Below are 23,781 nucleotides of genomic sequence, written 5' to 3'. Positions count from 1 at the left end.
AGCCCTGCCCCGCCCCCCCGGGTGCCTGCTGTTCCCTGGGCTTCATCTCCGCCCCTGTGGGCTGCCTTTGCCTGACGTGGCCTCTCCCTGTACCCCCTCCCCACCGCCAGCCGCGGGCCTCCCCTGGGGCTCCAGGCTGGAAAGGGCGGGACCAGCCCCAGGTTGCAACAGGCTCCCAGGCTGCTGTCAACCATGCAGCTGTGCCCTGCCCTGGCTGGTGCCTCGTCAGCCGCTCTGCTCCTGTACCAGGGCGTGGAGACCGCTTCTGTCTTGGTTCATGCCATGCTTGGGAGAGAGTTACTGTCACAGTGAGGCGTCAGGGCCGCCCAGGGTGACCAATCTTGACAGGTGAGTAAGCTGACTGGGCTCTCGGGGCCTGGTGAATGCAAGTTGGCTTGGGGACCTAGACTCCCTGCCCACCTCAGCACCCACTTTCCAGGTGCCCCTGGCCGCCCTTCCTGTGGGGAAGGAGGGTACTGTCCCCGCTTTGAGGTGAGACCTTCAGGAGCCCAGGCCAAGGCCCTCCCTGGCTGCCCTCCTGGCCTGGGGAGGTGAGGCTGACCCTCAGAAAGGGGCACACAGAATGAGGCCATGACCTCACCTGTGTCCCCAGCTTGCTTCCCAGTGAGATCTCGGGAGGATGAAGGCTGTCCCGGAACGAGGCCTCAGGCGTGAAGACGCAGTGTGAGCAGTGGTTTAGTTTAGGCCAGGTTGTCCAAGGCAGTGGGTGAGGAGGCCCTGGGGCGCTGGGGACAAGAGGGACTTTGCAGGGCTGAACTAAGGGCACAGCTGTTGTTCAGCCTTACGATTGCTGAAGGAGGGTCCTGTGCAGCTGGACCGAAAGGGTTTTTAAAGGAAGCTGAAAAGTCTGTGTTTTGCATGTGAGTTTTGTAAGTTGGCAAATGATGTTTTCTCAACACCGGGCAGTCTGGCCCAGAAACGCCTGAGGAGTGACCTTGGGAGGATGCTGCTTGGAGCTGGACAGGGCATCCCGTGGGCACACCGGCAGCTGAACCGGGCCAGTGGAGGAGGACCCGAGCACTAGCGGCCTGATGCGCTGCGACCAGCAGGGTGTCTGCTACAGGACGGCACTGGCCCCACACTGGCCCCTCCAGTCCGTGGACCTACCCGGGAGTCAAGGTCGGAGCCAGCACGTCGCCTGAGGTGTGGAGTCAGCGAGAGCGGAGCTCTGCCCAGGCATCTGGGTCTGGCACAGCCCCTGCCTAGCACCCGTGGGGCAGGTGTGGCCACCCAGGTCCCAGGAGAAGGCTGGCTCCTCTGGGTAGTGTTGTCTTCGTGACTCACTTTCTCTTTAGTAGCTGACCCTTGCGCCGTCTGAGACAGTGTGATCTCTTCTAGAAATGGAACCTAGAAGTGTGGCCACCTGTGTTGTCAACCTGGGGCCTGTCTCCCTGGGTTCACTTTCATTGCGTGTCCTGATCTGTCAGACGAGAGGTGGGTTTCTAGTTGCTGGCTGCCGAAAGGACACACACACACACACGCACGCGCTCTCTCTCTCTCTCTCTCTCTCTCTCTCTCTCTCTCTCTCTCTCTCTCTCTCTCTCTCTCTCTCTCTCTGCCCACATGCCCCCTGACTCGCTGATGCAGGAGTTCTGGGGAATCAGGCTCGGTCAAGGTTCTGCTCCTGGTCTTGTTAGTGGGCGTGGACAGGCGAGCTGGCCTTGTGCCTTCCGACAGCGGGTGGGGAACACCGCCTCCCGAGGTGGTGGTGAATAAACTATCTCACATGCCTGTCTTCCGACTGCTCTGTCCTGCCCTAACTCACACCCTAGGAAACTCACTTTAACGGAAAAGATGAATGAATGAATGCTATTTTTCGCGTTTTGCAAAGTGAAAAATCCTTTAGTTGTGCCCAAGCTTGCTTGTCCCCCACCTGACCACTTCCCCAGGCAGACCCGTTTCACCCAGAGGGGATCCCATTCAACACCAACTCGGGGCCTCAGCATCCTAGACGTTTGCCAGGCCTTTGCAGAGCAATCAAGCTATTGTGCTCTTGCCTTGAAGGAGTGCTGAGGATTAAACTTGTTGTGGAGTTGGGGGTGGACAGAGATTTGGGAGGATTTGCTCCCCCATCCCAGCTCCCATGAAACCCCTTGTCCCCATCAGACCCTGGGAGCGCCCAGGCCTGGGGAAAGTAACGGAGGCCTATGCATGAGCAATGGCACTGCTGGGCCAGGCAGGAGTAGGCGAGGGGAGGGGAGACGGGACAGTGGGCGCCTGGGTGAATAGACAGCTCTGGGTTCTGGCTGGAGCGCAGAGTTGGGGAGGGGCAAGGGGCCAGCTCACAAGTGGCTCCAAAACTCCTCATGTTAAAAGTGTGGACCTGGACCTGAGGGTGGCAAGTTCCAGGCAGCTGTCTGGCATAATCAAGGTGAGAGGTAAGCATTCTTACCCGTGAGCTGAGCTGACTGGGCCAGCCGCTGGCTGCAGGTGACCAGGAGCAGAGGGCAGCACCTGGGACAGGGAGGAAGGACCAGGGTGGGATAACGGGACAAAAGAGCCTGGACTGAAGGTCCTGCTGCTGGCTTGGTGGCTGTGGGATAAGAGGAGGTGCTATGGGGGGTGGCAAATTCTGTCCACCAGGGCCATGTGGGAGGTGGGGAGACCCTAGGGTGTGCAGGTCCCTGGGGCGTCCAAGCAGAGGGCTGTGGGATGCAGGTGCAGCCAGGAGCATCGGGAATGACCTGAGAAGGGGAGAGACCAAGCTGGGACCCAACTGGACCTGCTGCCTGGACTTGCAGGAGGCGGCCAGATCTAGCAATGGGAAGTCACTGGCCTCCCAGGGAGGGCGGGGCCTAGGTGTGAGGCCTGGGGTATTGCAGACACAGAGAGCAAAGTTCCCCTGCCTGGAGCCGCAGAGACAGTTTCATGAGAGGCAGAGGCCTGCGCTGATGGCAAGACTGGAGCTGATCAGGGGTCATGGTTTCTAAGGGCAGAAGGCTGGAGCCCCTGCGGGTGGAGGGCTACCATCTGTGTGCAGGGTGGCCCAAGCATGAACCTAGCCTTCCACTGAGGTCTCTGGGCCTTTGCCACCCCCCCTGGGCCAGGAGGCACCCCAGCAGGACAGACATGGCAGGCAGAGGTCACTTGATCGCTCTATTTCGTGGAGGCTCACAGGCGTTGGTAGCGGAAGAGCTCCTGCTGGCACACGGGGCACGTGTGCTTCACGTCCATCAGGCTGTCCACGCAGAAGGGGATGAAGCAGCAGCCCAGGAAACACCTGTGGGGGCCGGGGGCTGGGGCTGGGCAGGGTTCTCACCTGAAGCTGCACGGACACACCGGGGCCCCCACCTTATCCTTGGCCCTGCTGCCTGCAAGGTGTGCTCAGAAACCCGGCCCCTCCGCACCACAGACCAGACCTCCAAACCCAGCGGGCCGCCCCCCTACGGAGACCCAGGGCCACCGGCACTCACCCGAAAACCAAGAGGCCTGTGCACAGCAGCCAGGTGAGGTCCCCCGGGATCGGGATGGGGTGGTTGCCATGACGATGTGCTTCCCGCCGCCGGACGGACACGAGGACTGAGTGGGCGTGGCGGACCGCACCACAGGCATGCTGGCGATCAGTGCTGGGGCGACGGCTGGGGTGGGTCAGACCCTGCGCCTCCCTCCTCCCCACCATGTCCATGTCCAGCCCTGGTCTGGGCCCTCCTGAAGGGTCTACGTGCTCCCCTGCGCACCTACGGTCATCCCAGTGGGCCCTGATTTCCCTCTGGCCGTTTTCACCACCCTTGCCTCCAGGGGACTATGGGAAAAACCCTGTGGCTAGTCAGGGGGACCCCCGGGCTCTGACGGCCTTTACAGCGCTGAGGTCGCTGCCCTCATTCTGCACACTGGGAGTTTGCAACCCAGCCCAGCAGCTTCCAAGCTTCAGAGGGTTCCCCAACCCCTCGGCAAGTTTGTCCAAAAACCCCTACACCCAACCTCCTCAGTGCAGGTGAAGGGTACATTTGCAGAGTAGGGAACTTGATTTCAGTCCATCAACATTCCTGAGCGCCTACTGTGTGCTAGCCCCTGCACTGATGGTTTCACCCTGGAGAGATGGGTCCGCCCCCAGGTGACAGCTGGGGGGGTCAGGGGAGGAGGACCTTCCAGGGGAGGGGCCAGGTGGCCTGAGCCCAGTACACTTACCGTGGGGACGATGTGGAGGGCTCGGCAGCTCGTCTGGGGAGGACCATGGGTTCCAGGTGGCGGAGGAGCAGGAGGAGGTGACTCTTGGGGAGAGAAGGAGAAACACCCTCAGACCTGCAGGCTTGCTGTGTGCCAGGTGCTGAGCTGAAGACTTGCCCTCTGGGTGGGGCACCCATTTTACAAGACGGAAAGTCAAGGCCTAGAGGTTGCCAAGGTTTGTGCTGCTAGTACATGGAGGAGCTCAGATTGGAACCCTGGCATTTTGGACTCCGACTATGCCCTCGTGTCCTAGGATGAAAGATCTTCCTGCAGGCAGTGCCAGGAAGTGGATGCAGAAATAGCACGGGGCCCACAATCTGTCCCGCTCTCATTTTTAAATACCCAGCATTGAGTACACGCTAAGCTCTGCACTTTCCTCTGCCATGCCTCCATTCGCTCTTGCCAGAGTACCGACGAGGTGATGATGGGCATTATCCCAGTTTTGCAGAGGAGACTAGGCTCAGAAAGGTTAAGTAATCTGCCTGAGGTCACCCAGTAAATAAGTAACAGAGGCTCGGATGGGACTTCAGTATGCCGGCCTCCCAGCACGAGCTCCCGCATGTCAGGCCTCCCGCCTCCAAAAGGGGCAGCGTTCCAGCTCCTTCCCAGAGGCACTCTCTGGGCGCCAGGCCCGCCCCGATTCCCCCCAACCTGGGCTCCCTCCTGACCCAAGCGGAGCCCCACTGGATGGACTCTCAGCGCCCCCTCGCCTCCCAGCTCTGAGACTGTGAGCTTGGACACATGTCCCTGAACGGGCCCTGGAAAAAGGTGTAAGGCTGTTTGGACAGGAAATCTGGGACCCTGGATACCCAGAGTGATGTCTGCGATAGGGCGTAGTGGGAGGATGGGAGCCCCATAATTTTTCTGATGGTGTGGGTGATGGATAGGGATCCCCGTGTTCCTATTGGGAACCACGTGGGCGCTCTGCACAGGGACCTGCTCCTCCCAGAAAAGGAGCCTCCTCCCAGTGGGGGCAACCAGATGGTAGGAAGCCCCTGTTGACTGCTCGACACACAGTCTGGACTCCTTGGGACAGGAAGAGGTTTCCTGCCTGTCGGGTGCCCCCTCAGCCCTGCCTGGGGCTGACGCTTGTACCCATTTTACAGGGGAAAGAGGAATTAAGTTGGAAATTTAGGTTTTAGGGGAGGAAGGGAAGGAGGGGGAGAGAAAGGAAGGAAAAGAGGAGGGAAAAGAAAAGGGGGGAATCTCCATAAATTACTATGGAGTAGTCTCTTTGGGATATATCATTAAAAAAAAACAGCCAGTCCGAGGCTGCCAGCCAGCTAGAAAGCTGTCCTGATGTCACGCTGAGTTAGCGACTACTGAGCCCCGCATCACTCGCTTGTTTGAATGCTCTTGATCGTTCTCCAGGCGAGCACATAGCCTCAGAGGTGCCGAGACCTCTGGGGACCACATCAGCATGGCCCCGCTTCGGTCTGGGCTGTGCCTGGCCCCCGGGGTGCTGGGGGACAGGGAGCTGGGTCTTACCTGATATGGGGGAGTCATCAGCCTTGTTCCTCGATTTCCGGGTAGCACTTAAAGAGAGGGCAAAGGATGTTGGGCTGCGTTGTCCCCACCGGGTCGCGTGGTCCCTGGGCAGCAGCAGGACTTGGTGGGGAGGACAGGTCAGCCCCAGCTCCGCGAGGGAACCCATAGTCTCCTGTCCTGCTTCTGGAGGGCTCCAGATTCAACTTGTCACCCGAGGGGGAGGCCCCTCACACTGGGCTCGGTACCCTGGGGGGATTTTGTTCCAGAATGATATCCAGGCAGCATGGGTTCCGGCGTCCAAGCCCTGGTTCTGAGGCGTGCCCATCGCCCAGCCTGGCTGCCCATGCACAGGAATGCAGGCCTCTTGCTGGGCCCGCCTCAGGTGAGCAGCCACTGGATGTGCGCCCTCACAGGCGCGGAGCGCGGCCTTCGTGCCGATTCTCTGCAGGAGCTCGGGGAGGCTGCACTCAGTCCTTCTCCACCCTTCTCCCGCCCCACTCGGGGCGGAGATCCGCACCAGGCTCAGAGAGCAGGGCGGGCCGATCCACGCGGAGCCTTACCGCTCAGTGTGCTTGGAGCGAGTGAGTCTGTGCGGAGGAACTTACCCCGATGTGTCATAGATCTAGCTGGAGGCCATTTCAGGCCCTCTCATGTAAAAACGTAGTAGGTATGTGTACACATGGACACAGATACACACATGTGTGCACGTGGGTAATGCAAACATGCACACTCGTGCCTGTGTATAAGCACATGTGTGTCTCCTCACAAGCCCAGCTGCCTCTCCTGCTTCCTTAGCTGTGATTTTGGGAAACCCTTCATCCTCCCTCCTCCTCATCTGTAAACTGGGGACGATCCTAGCTGCCTCCCAGGGTTGTTTTGTGCCTGGATGATATAACCCAGGTAATGGGTCTGGTCCCGGTGCAGTGACGGAAGCCAGCATTAGTACAGGACGACGACTAGTGGCCTGGAGAGAAGCTCCCGTGCAGAAGTCAGCCTCTGTGCCTGGGGCTGGCTCCGGGCTCTGCCCAGGGTCACGGCCATGAGGGCAAAGCTGGGCTCTGTGCGGACACGGGCATGAAGTGAGACCCGGGCGCTTGGCCAGCATACTCTGTGGCTTCTCAGGACGACACAAGATCCTGGGGAGCGCTCGAGACAGCCCCGCCCTCCTCACCTATCAGATTGGCAGAAACGCAAAGCTATGGCTTGTCTGGGGGATGGGAACTTGGACGGGGATTTGGTGATAGCAGAGCTACCAAGGTGGGACCCTTTGACCCAGCAATACTGTTTCTGTTTCTAGAAATGTATCCCAAAGATGGACTAGCAAAAACATTAAATAACATAGTCAAAAGATCATTCACTGCAGCAGAAAAGGCTAGAATTAACCCAAATGTCCATCCTTGAGGGTGTTCCGCAGCTGCCCAAAATAAAGGAGGGAGGGGAGGAAGGGAAGGAGGGGGAGAGAAAGGAAGGAAAAGAGGAGGGAAAAGAAAAGGGGGGAATCTCCATAAATTACTATGGAGTAGTCTCTTTGGGATATATCATTAAAAAAAAACAAGAAGACATATATATATTACAGTACTTTTTGTGTAAGGAAGTGGGGAGGGAGATAATTTCCAAGAAAAAATAAAGGAAGGGTTAGTAAAAAAGGTAAGTGGCTGGTATTGAGGGAGGCAGGGGTGGAAGCAGGTCCTCGCTAAATGCTCCTTGCTTTATAGGCTTGACTTTGGAGCCATATCATTATGGTTACTAATTTAAAAGGAAGTTCATAAAAAGGAAGAAAGCAACACCGAAAAATGGAAAGCAACCAAAAACAAATAAACGTGATTGTATATCAAGATGTAGTTCACCAGACACAAAGCACGGGCTGTAAAAGAAACTGGAAAAACAGCTTCATCAAAGCTGACAGCACCTGCTCTTCAAAAGACACCATCAATAAAATTAAAAGGCGGGAACAAAACATTTCAGCACATATTTGTGACAAAGGACAGGTATTCAGGCTATAAAAGACTTCCTTCAACTCAATAATTTTTTAAATGCAAAATTAAAAGTAGGCAAAACATCACAGACAGACACTTAAAGGAAGAAAACACAGGGATGGCAGGTATACACATGATAAGGTGCTCAGCATTACTGGCCATCTAGGAAATGCAAATTCAAAATCATAGGTCCCATTGCTTAGTTTAAAAACAAGACAAGCTCAAGTGTTGACAAGGATCTTGAATGCTAGAAGCCTCAAACACTGCTGGTGTGAGAGTAAAATGGTCCATAACTTGGAAAACTGTCAGTTTCCCAAAAAGGTAAACATGCCACCTGTGACCAGTGAGTCCACGCCCAGATTTTTACCCAAGAGCAATAAAAACATATGTCCACAAAAAGGCCTGTATGAGAAAATTCGCAATAGCTTTATTCCTAACAGCCAAGATTTAGGGATATTTGTCAACAGGTGAGCTGATTATAACCAAATCGTGTACATTCATACCGAGGAATACTGCTCAGCAATAAAAGAAACAAACTATTGGTGTAGTCAGCAAGATGAATCCACCTCAAAATGATTTTGAGCAGAAGAGACCCAGCATAAAAGAGTACATATATTAGATTCTATTTATTTGAAGTTCCAAATAGGAACAAGCTATGGTGATAGAAATCAGAATAGCAGCTGCTTCTGGGCTGAAAGTGGAGGGTTGATGGTAAAGGGCATGAGAGAATTTTCTAGAATGATGAACATATTCTATCATGATTATGTAGGTGTATTCACTTTTCAAAATTCATTGTACTTGCACACCTGAGGGGTTAAAAAATTCAAAGACAGACAACATGAAACAGTGGCCAAAACTCTCATCAGACGTTACTCGATGGGACTGTTAAAAAGTCTGGAAGTTTCTTACAAAACTAAATAAACCTACCCTGTGACCCAGGTATTTTGTTCCTAGGTGTTTACCCAAGAAAAGGGAGACTAATGTCTACAAGAAAAGACATACACAAATGTTCATAGCAGCTTTATTCATAAGAGCACCAAATGGGAAAGCGCTCTGGTGCACTAAGGGATGGATAAACAAAGTAGTATTTTCATACACTGGGAAGCCACTCACCAATAGAAAGAAGTCATACATGCAGCAACATGGATGAATCTCAAGTACCTCACACAGAATGGAAGAACCCTTAATACAAGAGGGCCGACTGCATGATCGCATTTACAGGGACTTCCAGAAAAGTAATAGTCACCTGTAATGGAAAAAATCAGAACAATGCTTGCCCATGGGGTGAGGACTTATTAGGAAAGGGCTTGTGGGAAGTCTGCGGTGATGGAGATTTTCTGTATCTTTATAAGGGTTTGCATCACACAGGTTGTGCGCATTTGTCAAAACTCATGGAATGGCACAATTAAGGTTTCTGCATTTCATTGTATGTAAACCTTAAAGAAAAAAGAGCAAATACTGAACTGTAGTTAATGCTATACAAGCTGAAGGGTTTAAGAGGAAAGTGTACTGATAGCTCCACCTTACTTGTAAATCTGTCAAAAAATAAGGTTATTAGATGGACATTATGTGAAAAAACAAATACAGGAAATGTCGGCTAGTGTAGGATTGGACTGAGGTGGTGGGTATGGGGATGTTTGCTGTACAATTATTTCAACTTTTCGGTATGTTTGAACTTTTTTTAAAACAAAATTGGGAAGTGGGGGCCAAAAAGTCAGTAAAAAAAGAAAAGCAGTCTTTATAAGTGGAAAACAAAAGACAAATGAATCTAACTTGTATACATTTGATGGTGAAATCACACAGAGAAGACTTACTTAAATAATGCAACATAGCATTGTAGTAATTATGAGCAAATTATACTTGAACCACATGATCAATTCTCAGATCTGTCCTCACCCAGCGGAACGGGTTCCAGCAGTAGTATTTTTTTATTACATGGCCAAGGCTGACTGGCTCAAGGGTGGATGCCTGACTTGAACCAGGCCAATCAGATTTCCTTGCGTGGGACTTGGATTTAGCATAAAAACAGACTACTTGGTTTCTGTTAATAAGCCTTCATCATCCCTATTTCTAAAAAACGTAGGGATTACAATTACCTATGGCCACAATACTGTTGCATAAAAAAACATTCCGAAGGCCAGTGGCTTGAAACGAAAAATATTTACTTGGTGAGTCTGTGATTGGTGATTCAGGCCGAGCGGTCCTCTGGCGTCGGCCTGGCTTCCTGCCATCGCTGGGGGTCCTCTGGCTAGCAGCCCATCTAGACCAGCCTTGTTGGAGGAACAGGGACAGCTGGACTCTGTCCCACTTGTTTGTCATCCTCAGTGGGGATAGTCTCATGGTGACGGCAGGTGCAGTGAGGCAAGCTCCACGGTGCATGCCCACGTCAAGCCTCTTCTGGTAGGACATCTGCTAACATTGCCTTGACGGAAGCAAGCGATTGGCTGAGCCCAGGACGAGGGATGGAGCATGTCACCCCCTTGTGGTAGGAGTGCAAAGCTATATCACAACAGGTATCGGGAGGAAAAATGAGACCATCGTCACCGTCTACAGCAGAGGAATCCAGTCATCAGAGAGAATAGCCAAGTGCTCAGTCCGCTTCTGCTTTATTAATATACGTATAACGTGGTTGGGTCACCCTCCCGGCTCTCCCACAGCGCCATCTGCTGGCCACAGTTATTCCAGCAGGGGTCTGCGTGTGCTCAGGTTGCACAGCTTCCTTGCTGCTACTGAGAATGGTGACAATAATGACGATCGCTGGGGACTCAGCTTCCTCCGAAGCCATCAGCACCTTGGGCTGACAGAGGCCTCTCATGATGCCAGCTGTGAGATTTCATAACCTGGGAAGGGAGGGAAACTGGGCATGCGGGCAAGGTATGCGGGGCTTAACAAGTGCCACGTGCATCCCAGGCGCACAGGTTTGTGATTCATTACAGCCGTTTTTCAGCAGACGGAGGGGAAAAGAGTTTTGAGGAAGCCCTTTCCTAATTCCCTCAAAAGGTGCCCTCTTTGTGGAAAAAGGAAAAGACCACATCTTGTGCGGTCACTGCTGCAGCCCCAGCTCTCCCAGGCGACCCGCTGACCTCTTTCTCCAGCTCTTCCCCGGTACCCGTGACATCCACACCTCAGAGTCTTAAACTCCAATTAGGCGTTCCGGCCCAGATGCCCAGTGACGTGGTGATGTCACCCTCACCTCACTCTGTGCTCAGGGCTCCTGTCGCTGTTGGAGCGCATCCACACCCCTACAGGCACTGGTGTCCGAGACTTGATGCCTGCTGTATCCCCCAGCGCCCGGCAAGGAGGAGGTGCTCAACGAACATGAATGAATGGATGAATGACACTCATCACAACGCACCTCTTTTGGCTTAGCATCTCCTGATGTCACTCTCCAGGACCCGGGGGCTTGGATAGACTTGGTTACACATCTCGGCCTTGGGCTGGGAACTGCCTTCTTCCCCAAGGATTTTGGGAATGACAGCTCCTAACACAGAGTTGGGTCCCGGGTGCCAATGGAATTGGAGTGCTTTGAGGGTGAAGGAATGAGGGCGCCCGTCATCCTGGCCATTGCCACCAGGGGGCAGCACTAGGTTGCATGAGCCCGCCTCGCTGCCTCCCTCCCTGCTCTGGGGGCTGAGAGGTCCCCCACACTGGCTGCCCCACCACCCTCCCCCTGGGGCTGAGGTCTCCCTCAGGCCAGGCTGGAAGAAGGATGAGGCATGAGACAGGGTTGAGGCCAGCCCAAGGCCACATGGAAGAGCTGTGACCCAGCAGGTTAGAGCCCAGGCCCTTGGCACCAGACTCAAGTCCCCGTGGGGGAGCCCTGAGGCCTGGGAGGGCTCCCTGTAGGCCTCTTGGTCCTCGGAGAGGCTCAGGCTCCTGGAAGACTGCTTGTGTGTGTGTTTGTAACCTTTGCCTCCCCCAAAGAAGCCTGACATATCGGAGGAGGAAGCCGTTCAGGTGCAGGCTCCAGCACTCACATGTGTGTGACCCCAGGCAGGTGTCTTCACTTCTCTGAGCCTCTCTGTCCTCCTCTTAATGATAATCCTTCTTGCCAAGAATGTCGGGAAAATTCAGTGAGACCGTTTTACCTTGTTGCTGATCCCCCCTCACACATGCTTACTTTCTGTTTGGTTGCCTTCTGCCCCCAGGCTTTGCCCCTGCTGTTCTTGCGCCTGGAAGCCTCTTTCCTGAGATGCCATAGCTCATTTTCGTCATCCAGCTCTCAGCTCACAGGCCACTCCTCACGGAGGGCTGCCGTGGGCCCCCTGGCCAGAGGAGCCAGCCATCCTCCGCCATACCACCTGTTTCGGCGGTGGCAAGTTAACTCCGTCTGGAATTTACTGGTTCATGTATTAGTTTACTTGATCATTGTCTTTCTGCCCCCAAAACATCAGCAACGCCAGGGCAGGGACTGTGTCGATTTTGTTCACAGCTGTCTCCCCAGTAACCAGCACAGTGCCTGGGACACAGTATGTACCTGGAACATAGAAAGCTTGCAGTGAATTAGCAATTAGTCATAATAATAACCATGACAACAATAAGTTAAATAAGCAGAACCATGAAAGCCAGGGCAGCAGGGAGAGGTGGGGGAGCCCATTCCAGGAATGGAATGAGCCTGGAGTTTTGGTAGCTGAGGGTCCTGGGAGGCCCCCCTGATCCTCTCCTGCTGTGTGACCCTGGACACCTCACTCACCCTCTCTGGGCTCTGCTTTCTTTTTTGAGCAATAAGAAAGCTGGGGCTGCTTCAGAGACAAAGGAAATGGGGCTTTTTCCCCCTTCTGCTCATCCTCTCTTCCCGGAAATGGCCAGCTCCAGTCAGGAGGCGAGGTAAGAAGGAAGGAATCCAGACTAATGAGTTATAATTGTAATTATTGTGCAAGTGTGTGGAGGGAGGGGTGGGGCTGGGTTGCTGAGGGGCCTGGGGAGGGGCTGGGCTTTCCAGAACCCTCCCCTGCCCTCCTGCCCATGGCAGAGGTCCTTTCCACTCTGTCTGCCTGGAGCCCTGGGGCTGACTTGCTGGGTCATATTGGGTGAATTTCCAGCTTGACCAGCCACCCCATCTGCACCCTTTTCCTACTGGCTTGTGGAGAGCTGGTGTGGGGGGGCAGGAGATGTGTGAGGTGTGTCGGCTGCTTTAGGCTCCCCCACCCCAAGCCCCATGGCCTACCTGGGGAGAGGGAAGGGAAGTGGGGTGCTCTCATTCCGGGGCATCAATGAAGGTTCTGGGGAGGCAGGGCTGTTTCTAGGCTGAGAAAGCTCTTGGGGTCTGGAGTTTGAGGGAGGGCCCAGGGAGCTGGGTGACGGGTGTGTGTCCATGAATAGCTCAGCCGCATGGCACATTTGTGTACGGAGACGTGTGTGTGTCCCAGTAGCTCAGGTGGGCTGCGTGTCTGTGATGTGCCATGTCTGTGTGTCTGTCCCTGTGGGAGGGGTGTGTGAAGGGGCATCGGGTGTGGGGTGTGTTCACACAGGCAGGCTTCTGGTCCCTCTCCTCTGTTCCCTTGGACCTTGTACTGAGCAGGTCCATCCCAAGAGCTGCCCTGAGGGGTCGGCCCTTGTGGAGCTGGGCAGAGGGTTGAATCTTCCCCCCCACCCCCCTCTGTTCCTCCCCATCCTGTCCAGGGTGTTTCCAGATTCCTTTCAACTATAGGCAGGTCTGACACCAACTTACAGAAGGGGAGACAGTCATCCACCAGGACCCTCCTCCTCAGCCATGGACAGGGAGGTGACTGTCCAGAAGGTAGTGGCCCAACAGAGACCAAGAGCCCCCAGCAGGGGTTCACAGCTATTCTCTCCTTGACCAGATTTTAGTTAGGCTCCTCTGAGCCCTCTGCTAATGAGGCATGACTTCGGGGGTCTCTGTCCTTGAAGAGTCAATTTTAGTAAGAATCCAAGTTGGGTAAGCTCCGTATCTGGCCAAATTCCCCACTTCCTTCCATCACCCAGCTGATGACTGATCAGTCTGGCCTGCCTTCTGCAGGAATTCTGCCTGGTCAGTTCAGCCAGAACCCCCCCCGCCTCTCCCCCCAGGCTTCCTGGTCTCAGTGATTTCCCATTCATGCCCCTCACCCTGCTCCTGGACCATACATTCCCCTTTCCCTTGTTTTATTCGGAGTTGAGTTGCGTCTCTGTCCCTTAGTGCAGAAGCTCATTGCCATAGCCCCTATACCTATTGTGATAGTGTTGAATAAAATCTGCATTACCATTTTAACAGGTGTCATAAGTAATTTTTTCTTTAACAATGGTTGGATTTGTGCTTTTGAAAGTTCCTTTCTGGCTGCTGCACAGAAAATTGGAGCGTGGGCATGGATGTGAGGGGGGGCAGCAAGGTGGGAGGCAGCGGATGCCCCTGGTGAAACAGGTGAGGCCTAGGTCATGGCGGGAAGAAATGGGGGCAGGTGGGTGCACGATTACACTGTGGAGCAAGCAGTCTCCATTTCATCTCTTCTTGAAGCCCTTCCCTGGCTGCCAGCACTCTTAAAGGTGAAACCCCCTAGTTGAGACCCATAAATTTAGCTCATTCTGGCTCCTGCCATTTCACTCCACACTCCCTTTTCTCTATGGCCTACCCCCACCATACTCCCTCCTACCTCAGCACCTTTGCACATGCCCTACCCCTCTCAGAAATGTCCTTCCCTTTGTCTATTTAATGCCTGATCTTCCAGATCTCAGGTCCATCAGCGCTTTCTAGAGAAGCCTCTTGTGGCTTCTCCAACATGGACTCTGTCCCTGATGTGGGTACTGTGGGATTGTATACCATTGTGTGTTTACTGGTTTAACATCTGCCTCCCCTGTTAGAGTGTGACATCGCATGGGGTAGGGCTAACGTGAGTTTTGTTTAGTCTAGGTCTTGGAACAGAGCTCACGTGCAATAAATATTTGTCAGATGGATGGATGGATGACTGGTCCTTATTGGGTGGAATACTTTAGGCCTGATCTCATCAGCTGTTGGCTCAAGTCCGGATGTAAGACCAGTGCCATCAGCTGAGGGCAAGATGGCACGCTGACTCCACTGGCTGAAGCTATGGCAATGTAGGAAGGAGAATTCCTCCCTGGGACCTGTCTTGTCTAACAGCCTGGAGGCAGGGTTATTCGCCCCTCTTCTGCCTTACCAGGCTGCAACCCCTCCTTCCTCCAAGGTGGGAACTGGGTGGGCATTTTTTATTTCGGGATGTTCAGTGGCCGACATAGAGCCTGGCATGGACGCACACACCCAGTGGGTGATTTAGCCCAGGACAGCATCAATCGAGTATGAAATCCTGTGAGGTTCCAATGAGTTGAGAAGTTGAGAAGGGCTTTGGGGAAATTAGGAAGAAAAGGGGACTGCCTTAGCCTATTCCAGCTGCTGCCACAAAATACCATGGATGGAAGTGTTCAGACAACACTTAGTCCTCACAGGCCTGGAGCCTGGGAAGTCTGAACTGGCGGCCAGTTCAGCTCGTGGTGGAGGCTCTCTTGCTGGCTCGCAGACAGCTGTGCCCTCGTGGGCCTTCGTGGGCATGCAGAGAGGGGCCAAGGGGGAGGCAGGCAGGCAAGCTGATGGGGCAAGCACCCCAACTCCTGCGCCCTGTTGTCCCAGGATACCTGCCCCTTTCAGGCCCCTCAGATGCCAGCCTGAACCTCGCTGCAGGGCTGCGCTCGCTCGTGCATGGGCTGCTCCCCACTTGGTATTGGTATAGGTCACCTCTCCCCCTGTGCACTAGTTTCCTCTCCGGACTTACGAGCAAAACAAAACAGAAGGAAATCAACAGTTTCCTCTGGTTTCTGCTTTTTCTTTCTTGCATTTTCTCTCTCCCCTTCTCCCCTCTTTGCCCCTCTGCTCTTTGTCTCCCCTCCGCCTCTCTTCATTCCCACTCGTCGTCGTTCCTGGATCTCTCTCCGCTCACGAGGAGGCGACCCGGGCCCGTGCCGGGCTCCGGCGCGGTCATGGCGGCCAGTCCTGCGCGGCCAGGGAGGGAGGACCCGCGAGCGCCAGCCCTCTTCCCTCCCAGCGAGCTTCCGGGACCGAAGGCCGCGTTCCCGCAAGCAGCGCGGACGCAAAACTGCTTCGGGCTCCCCGCTCCGGGTCCCGCCCCTACCCGCCCCCTGCCCGCCTCCCATTGGCGGGGAGCGCCTGGGGCGGGGCTGGGCCTCGGCGGGCCGCCCCGGGGATCACGCCCCCTCCCGGGCCGGGCTTTCGCAGTCGAAGCGGAGCAGCTGGCGGAGCGGATCTGTTGAGCCAGGTAGGGCGTGTCTCCGGGGCCCCGGTGGGGAGTGATGGGGTGCTTCCGCCCGGAGGTCCGGGAGCCGCCGGGATGGGACCTCGGGCTCCTCCGCCTCCTTCAGCCTCCCTACTGTAGGGTTTCCCCACTCCCGGGCAGGGGTCCGGGCTGGGTCTCTCTAGGCCCCTAGGAAATGCGGGGCGGCGAGCGGGTTACTCACTGCAGGCGAAGGAGTGGGTGTGGCCGCAGCTGGAGGGACTTGGAGCAAACGTCGGGTAGCACTTCCCGCGTCCTGGGAACACCTTCTCTCCTCTTTGCCCTCCACCCCGATCCCTTTATTCCCTCCCCACACTTTAACGGTGGGCTGGAGCATGAATGGGGTGACTTTGGTGCGATGCGGGGGGTGCGGCTCGGGAGGTGGAGCCACCCCCAGCCAAGCCTGGCCTCGCCAGCTGTGGGCTCGGGTGGGACCTCCGCCGCCCTGGCGGGGCAGGTGGGGGCTCCCCTGGCGCCGCGGGATTGGCCGCCGGGCGCTCCCGGGTGTTTGCGCCGGATGGGGGACCCCTTGGCGAAGCAGAGAAACTTCCCCCGCACCCACAGGCTCCTTCCGCCCGCCCCGCCAGCAGCCCAGCTTTGCCGTCCGGAAATGCAACGTTCTTTTTGTTTCCAAGAGGAAGCCCCTGGCCCCCCAGCTTTTCTGGAGTTGGAGTGGATGTGTGTGTGTTTTGGGGGTGGGGGAGCGGAGATCATTCCGCTCCGGGCAGGGCCTCCTCATTCTCAGAGATGTGTGTCGGGGGGTCTCACTGCAAACCAGAGGCCTCCGGAGCCCCGGTGTCCCCATCTGTGGACTGGGGATATAACTTCTCCTCTCATAAGGGGGTGTGCGGGAACAAAAGGAGATGGCTAACCCAGTGCCGGGAGGAAAGTGAGCTGCTGCCCTCTTTTTTTTAGTTGCTTTTCTGATATTTCTCAGTCTCTTTGCCATGCCTATCCGTTTGCCTCTCCGAAGCCAGAGGGAACTTCTAGAAACAGTCGGTTCAAATCAAGACCCTGGCTTAAAAATCGTCCACTGATTTCCCTATTGTCTGAGTCCCAAACTTTTCAGCACAGCTTTCTGTCATCTCCCACCACGACCTCCTCCAGGGCCTTTGCCCCTGCGCGTCCCTCTGCCGGGAACGGCTTCCCACCCTTTACGAGATCCTTTAAGACTGGACGCAGCCGCCCCCACCCCGCCTCCGTCCTCCCCGGATGGCCTTGGGGGCCGCGGGTTCGCCCTTCTGCTGCTCAGTCTGCCCCTCCCCTCCTTCACCCCCAGCTAACAGGGTCCTGCGGCCTCGTGGGATTTGGCACCGAGTTGGTGCTGGGGGATGGGAACGAGCTGAGCTAGACCCAGCGCTGGGGTCCTGGGGAGGGGGGGGTTCCCCTGGGAGGGGAGCGGTCTTTGTTTATACCGCGCAGTGGCAAAGTTAGGGCTTTTGGTTTGTGTCTCATCAGCAGGGACAGGAACGGGCGGGATTATTCTAGATGGCCCAGCGGCTCAACTATTGCTGGCTGAGCCCGTCGTCGTAGCCCTCGCACCGTCTGCTCCACACCCATTACGGTCCCTCCGGCCGGTGAGTGAACCGAGGCCCGCAGCGGTGAGGTCGGTCGCCAGGGGTGAGGGTGAAGATCAGTCAGCTGTGCCGTCGAAGCCCGGCAGAACCGAGGCGAGGCTGGAACTCGGGACGCTGGCACTGGGGTGGGGGGTGCAGACTCGGCCTCTGAGGGACGCGGGCGTGGACCTCCCTGGGGGCGCGCGGCGCTAAAGCTGGGAGCAGGGAGGGCGCAGGCCCCGGGGCGGAGCGGGGCGCCGGGGTGGCCCTGCCCACATGGCGGGGCCGGAGCGCTAATGGGGTTCAGTGCTGGAGGGGCGCCTCTGCTTCCCGGCACGCTGGTCCTCGGCTTCCGGCCTTTTCCCAGCACTCGGGGGCCCCTGGGAGCGGGGGCGCGGTTCCCGGCTGGGCGCGGTCTGGGTGGCGGCGCGGGTGCTCTCTGGCGCCCACCCGCTGTGTTTTTCTCTGCACCGGGAGGCAGGCGGGCCGTCCTCCTCCTGACGCCCTCCCTCCCCTCCTCCGCCGAGCCGGATCGCCCCGAACAATGGAGGGGAATGTGGCGTAGGCCCTAAGAAGGGCCCCGTCCCCCTTCCTGGGACCCGTCTGCCAGGCCTCAGCTGACTCTCCCTGCCCCTCCGCCCTGGAGCGCTCGGTTCTGCCAGGCTGGGGCTCAGCTGGGCCGAAGTGGGGAGGGAAGGTATGGCATCTCTACCTCAGTTTACGCCAGGAGCCCGGTGCACTAGGGTAACTGCGGCTCAGCCAGGCCTCCTCCTCCCCCACCCCTGCCCCATTTCCCTTCCCCCTCTTACACTGGGTTCCGGCCCCACGTGCCGTGCCGCGCACTGGCTGTGAGCTGGGGAAGTGTGTCACACCATGCCACTCTTAGGCTGCGCTGGTGCTCCCTGGACCAGCAGCATCGGCCTTGCTGGGGAGCTCCTCAGAAATGCAGGCGCTCAGCCCCTCCCGACCTGCTGTTTATCACCACCCCCAGGTATTTGTGGCTGTACTAAAGTATGAGAAGAGCTGGCTCAAACCTCTCTGTGCCTTAGTTTTCTCACCTGTGGAATGGGGATGATTGAAGTGTCTCCCGTTGGGCTGCTGTGAGCGTGTGTCTAGATGTATGTGAACGCCCAGGGCTTGCCTGACACAGCGGGATGGGGGGCATGTGGCTGTGTGGACTTAAGGCAAATAAGCACAGCCGTCACTGCCCGCCCCCCACGGTTGGTTCTCCAGTGCTCTGTCCCCTTCTTTCTTCCTTCGTGTGGGCTAGTAGTCACCCCACTTGCCAGCAAAGGCCTGCCCTGGGGCTCGGAGGTGCCCCAACACGATGTCCTGCCCTCCTCCAGCCAGAAACCCATGGAAGGCTCAAGACATCCCCATTTTTCAGAGTAGGCTTGGAGAGGTCTGACTTTGTCAAGAACCACACTGACCACCATCTTGAACCCAGCTCTTGTCTTCCCCGCCCCCATCTACCTGCCTTCCAGGAAAGATGTGAAAGCTACTAAGAATGAATCCTTGTGATAGGAACTGCAAAGTCCCTCTCACTAAAGTGTAAATGGCCGATAACACTGCCAAAGCCCCTTGCCTGGGGTAAGCACCTGGCTACTTTGCTTAAGACAAACTCATCCCTGATACGGTTGGTGGGTGTTCAGGCCAAGAGGGCAGGAGGAGGGGGTTAACGGGGGCTCTACAGAGTTGGCTCTTGAGTCCCCAGATACGTGGGTAAGCCGTGGAGGGCTTGGAAAGGCCAGAACCTGGCAGCCGCTGGACTCTGAGAATCTTACAGGAAGACCTGTAGGGCCTATGGAAAATTCCTAGGCTATTTTGGGCTGAGGCCCCCTTCTCCACCCTTTCCCCGGATAAAGGCCCTGAGGACAAACCTCTCCCTGGGGTCAGCCAGGGTGGGAGTGGCTTCCTGGCTCCCTTACCTGGGCCCAGGGTCCCTCTGCCCTGGCTGGGCACTCTTCAGAACCTGGTGGGTGGGGGCTGAGTGGGGAAGGGGGAGCCAGCCACATCTGGCCTCCTGGGGCACCTGCTTTGGAAATGCAGCCCCTCCCCTGCTGGCTTTCTCTCCTTAGCATCTCCACTGGCCCATGGGCTGTTTCACCAGTTTATTAGTTGCAGAAGCTCCATAAAGTTAGTTGACACTTTGTGTCTCGGTTTTTTCATCAATGAAATGGGAATGAAGTGAGCTGAGACGTGTGAAGTGCTGCTTGGCCCCAGGACAGTGTTCTTGTTCTGGTGGCTGCAGGTCCTGTGCTTGAACCTGCGTGTTGCTGCTAGGGGTTTCGCTGTGCTGAGCTCCGTTTCCTGTGTGTAGTGGGTGGCCCAGTAACTGCTAGTTGTTCAAGGCCCACCGCACCAGTGCTGGTCCCCAGGGCAGGGCATGGCCCCACAGGTCCCCTGGTGCGCACATACAGTGACAAGCTTGTGCACACATATACACGTGCATGCGAATTCAGATGCACAGGTGACTTCAGAGAGCAGTGTGTGCACACACATGAACACAGAAGTGCACACACCACACACATGAGCAGGCACCACACATGCTCAGAGCCAAATACACCCATACAGTCGTGCACACACAGCCACACACATACACACGTGTACCCAGACACAAATGTACACGCAGCATAGCATGACAGGCCTCGGACATGACATCTGCTGCAGGCCAGAGGCCCACCCCTGGTCTGGCCTAAGCCTCCTGCCAGCCTGACCTTCAGGAACCTGGTTGCGAACTCCCCGAGGCTGTGGGAGTGGAGGGGTGTGTGGTGGGGCACTGAGGGTGGGCCCTGCCACCTCCTGGGGCCACTTCAAGGCCATGGAGCTGGTGGTGGCCCAAGTCTGCCGGCGGGTGGGGCTGGGGCTGCGGCACCCCCGCCCCCACGGCATGTTTGTGCTGGGGGGACCCCGCTGGGGCCCCAGAGCTGGCTTGGGGCCGACTGGCTGCCCCTCTCCCAGCTGTTTTCCTTCAGCAGGACTTTGACCCGAGCCTCCCTCGCACTGGCTGTCCCTTTGCCTTCCTCTGTGGGGGTGGACAGGCCCTGGGCCAGGCCTGCCCCAGCTGCTCTCCGGCTCAGATGAGCCCTGAGAGGCTGCAGGATGGGGCGAGGCTCCTGGGTCTCCGCGGCAAGCACCCCCTTCCCGCCCCCTCCCGGAATCACAGGCTCTCAGGCCTGTCTCTTCTGCTGCAGGTGACGGGCATGTAGCACCCCTTGCTGGACTGTGCGGGGCGCTGTGTGCCAGCCCCAGTGCTGCGCCCTACAGACATAGAGGGACCCCGGCCCCCCTTAGGTTGCTTACCCTGCAAGGCCACAGGCTTCCATTGGCATTCTGAGAGATTGGGGGTACTTGCAGAGTTGAGGGGGCTGCAGGGAGAGAGAAGGGGGACCCAACTTGGCCTGCCTGGTTAACCCAGGGGGAGGTGGGCATGGGAAGGGACATGGGACAGACAGATGGGTGTGAAGAAAAAAAGTCACACATGACATTGATGGTGAAGATGGCCCGTAATTCCTTGCACTGGCCCGCGTCTCCCGCCTCCCACCGCCTGCATCGCCTGTGTGTCTCCCTGCTGGCGTTCAGTCATACCTGCCCTTGCCAGCCTCAGGGCCTTTGCACAGGCCGTTGCTTCTACCTGGAAGAGCCTCTGTCTGTTTTTCAAAGGGTTGACTCTTTTCTTATCCTTCAGGGCCCCCTTGTACCCTCAAGAAAGCTCCCACCCTGCTCCTTTTTCTCTCCTGGGTCTCTTTCCAGCTCTTTTGGCAATCTGTGATGACCTTGTTTGTGTATTTGTTTGTTTATTCCCTGGCTCCAGATTTTGGCACTGGGCACATACTTGTTGAATGACTTTATGATGCTGTTACGGTCATGGCTGACAGTTACTGCTCACTTGCTCTGCCGTGCTGGCATGTATTGTTTCATTTGAACTTCATAATGATGGTATGAAGTCAGGACTATTATAATCTTCATTTCCACAGAGAGAAACTGAGGTCCAGAGAGGCTGAGTAACTTGTCCAAGATCACGTGGCTGCCAGGTGGTGGAATTTGAAGTCAGGGGTGCCTGACTCCAGAGGAAAGGAGGGAGACTTTGGGTAGAGGTGGGGAGGGCACTTCCCTGTGTCGCCTCTCCCCTGCAGTCCCCCTGCAGTCCTGCTGCCGTCCTGGGGGGCCTGGGCAGAGCCTCTCTTTTCTGGGCCAGCTTCCTTCCCAGAACCCCAGGCACTGGAACATTCTGGGACTCTATGACCTGTGCTGCTGGGTCATGCTGGAGCCCTGTCCCCGAGCGGATCGGCTGGGGCCTTTACGAGGGGGGTGCTCCCCGACTCATGGTCCTCCCTGGCCGAGGCTGCAGCTGAGAAAGAGGGTTAGGAGGTAGCCATGCCACCTCCTCCAGAAGGCCAGCTGGCCACCCCCACCTCCCCTCTCCTCCTCCCCCTCCCCCTTTGCTCTTCCCAGACCGGAGACCTGTGAGGGCTGTGGGGGAGTGTGGGGGACTGGGGGCTGCTGGGGAGTGTGGGGGGCTGGGGGCACTGTGGGGGAGTGTGGGGGGCTGGGTGCCTGCCGGGGAGTGTGGGGAAGGGGGAGGTTTGGTTCTGGGGTGGTTTGCGTTGGGGGCAGAGGGGACATGGCTGACTGATGGCAGTGACAAAGCCAGTACCGTCACCCTGAATGAGGGAAGCAGGGGCAGTGAATGGTGGGGTGGGGCGGTGGTTAAGGTTGTCAGAGCTTTGAGGTTTTTTCAAAAGTAGCCGGGAACTTGGATTTTTGAGGTGAACTCCTGGGACGTTTGACTTTAAAGTTGTACACCCGGTGAGAGCCGCGGGTTTCCCATTGGGGCTGCTGTGCCCTACCTCGATGGCCGGTGACCTTGGGCCCCTCCGCTCCCCGGCCTGCAGGGCCTGGCTCTGCATCACCTCGTGTCCCAGTCACCAGCTCTGAGCGGGTGCTTTGCCAACAGGGAGGCTGACCCCAGAGAAGGGAAGGGCCTCCCCCAAGGCCCTTTGGCTCCTGGGCTCTGCTCTTTCCTCTTGACCTTGTACCAAGGTCTCCTTAGAGCGAGTGTCCCTGTGGTCACACGTCCAGTGTTCATTGGGTACAGTGGCCACATCCTGCTCTTGGCAAAACTGCCAGAACAGGCGGCCGCTGTGGAGTCCCTTCCCGCCTGCAGCCCAGCCTGACCCTGGCCTGTGATGCCCTTAGGGGCCACTGAGGGCATTCATAACAGCGGGCCGCCTGGCTGGGTGCACATTCACTCTGGGGGCCGGGTTCTGAGTCAGGGGCCTGGTGGAGATGCTGCCTTTGGAGCTGCCCTGCCCCTTTGGGTCCCTTGGGCTCACCTGCCAGGCCTCCCTCCTCTGGATGCTTGTGATGCCCCCGGGGATCCAGACTTGGGGGCCGGCCTCTCTTTGGTTTCTGTCCCAGAGTTTCCTGGAGGAACACTGCGAGATCAGCCCTGGGTTGCCTCCCCCTTAACCATGGCAACCGGCACTCAGCAGGGGAAATGGGCATGTTTGCTGAGGGGTTGGAGTCCTGATATGGTAGCTGGCGTTAAAGCATCCTCCCCTGCCTCCCCTTTCCCCACCCAAGTGTCTCCCCGGTGCCCAGAGTGGGCCAGTGCTGGGCGCGGGGCACCTGCAGGGGACTGATGTGTCCCTGGGGCGGTGGGGCGCCTGGCCCAGCAGGGGCAAGCGGGGCATATTTCTGAAGGTGGCCTCCATGCTGAGTGAGTGTCGGGTCTGCCGTTGCACAGCCGGAGGACTGCATCTCAGATGGCAGACTGGCAGACCCGGGCTTGGGGCGCAACTGGGAGCCCCTCCGTGCACGGTGTGCGCCCCTGAGAGCCCGTCTCTCTCTAGGTCAGCCATGTCATCTGAGCCTCCTCCGCCACCACAGCCCCCCACCCACCAGGCCTCCGCTGGGCTGCTGGACACCCAGCGGGCCCGAGAGCGCTCACCGTCCCCCCTTCGGGGCAACGTGGTCCCCAGCCCGCTGCCCACCCGCCGGACGAGGACCTTCTCAGCGTGAGTCTTGGACTGGCCAGCAGAGGCTTCCTGACAGGTCTCCTGCCCGAGACCAGAGAGTTACTATGTCTCCGACCATCTCTGCCTCAGTGTCCCTACCTGTCACATGGGAGACACAGGCTGGGGGAGGGGCTGCTGGTGAGAAACCAGGAAGGGGCCTTCCCAGCAGTGCAGGGCCTGCCCACCTGAGCCTGCCTTGAGCTGGGGGGCCAGGGATGGGGTTGCCGTGGGAAATGGCTGGGGTCTTCAGTCCTTGGGCTTTAACCACCCAAGAGCCTCTTGCCCTTAGACCTCTACTTCCAAGGTGCACAGTGGG

The 23,781-nt window shown here is 57.1% G+C and overlaps 1 protein-coding gene and 1 non-coding gene across 7 annotated transcripts in view; one reads left to right on the top strand and one right to left on the bottom strand.

The window, feature by feature from the left end:
• Positions 1 to 927: 927 nt before the first annotated feature.
• Positions 928 to 16,563, bottom strand: LOC108398937 (uncharacterized). 2 transcript variants are annotated; one of them, XR_012121964.1, is made up of 4 exons: positions 16,074 to 16,563; positions 5,677 to 12,129; positions 4,150 to 4,232; positions 928 to 3,587 (listed from the first exon to the last, which is right to left on the bottom strand). It is a non-coding gene; the product is annotated as an uncharacterized protein (transcript). The 2 variants fall into 2 exon arrangements; XR_012121963.1 differs by having other exon boundaries at positions 928 to 4,232.
• The window catches only part of CARHSP1 (calcium regulated heat stable protein 1), a 27,980-nt gene continuing 19,936 nt past the window's right edge, over positions 15,738 to 23,781 (top strand). Inside the window, exons 1-3 of one of the 5 annotated variants that reach the window (XM_037020794.2) lie at positions 15,798 to 15,874; positions 17,348 to 17,466; positions 23,301 to 23,465. In XM_037020794.2, coding sequence (XP_036876689.1) covers positions 23,308 to 23,465 — 158 coding nt within the window. In that variant the 5' untranslated portion in view covers positions 15,798 to 15,874; positions 17,348 to 17,466; positions 23,301 to 23,307. Of the gene's footprint in view, positions 15,875 to 17,347; positions 17,467 to 17,535; positions 17,560 to 21,703; positions 21,817 to 23,300; positions 23,466 to 23,781 lie in introns of those variants that run through there. The other 4 variants (XM_037020801.2, XM_073214733.1, XR_012121962.1 and 1 more) reach the window with 4 other exon arrangements.

Source organism: Manis javanica, chromosome 10 (assembly GCF_040802235.1).
Source record: "Manis javanica isolate MJ-LG chromosome 10, MJ_LKY, whole genome shotgun sequence".
NCBI classification, from domain to species: domain Eukaryota; kingdom Metazoa; phylum Chordata; class Mammalia; order Pholidota; family Manidae; genus Manis; species Manis javanica.
Note: the sequence above shows the minus strand (reverse complement) of the source record. Positions and strands in the feature narration are given on the sequence as shown.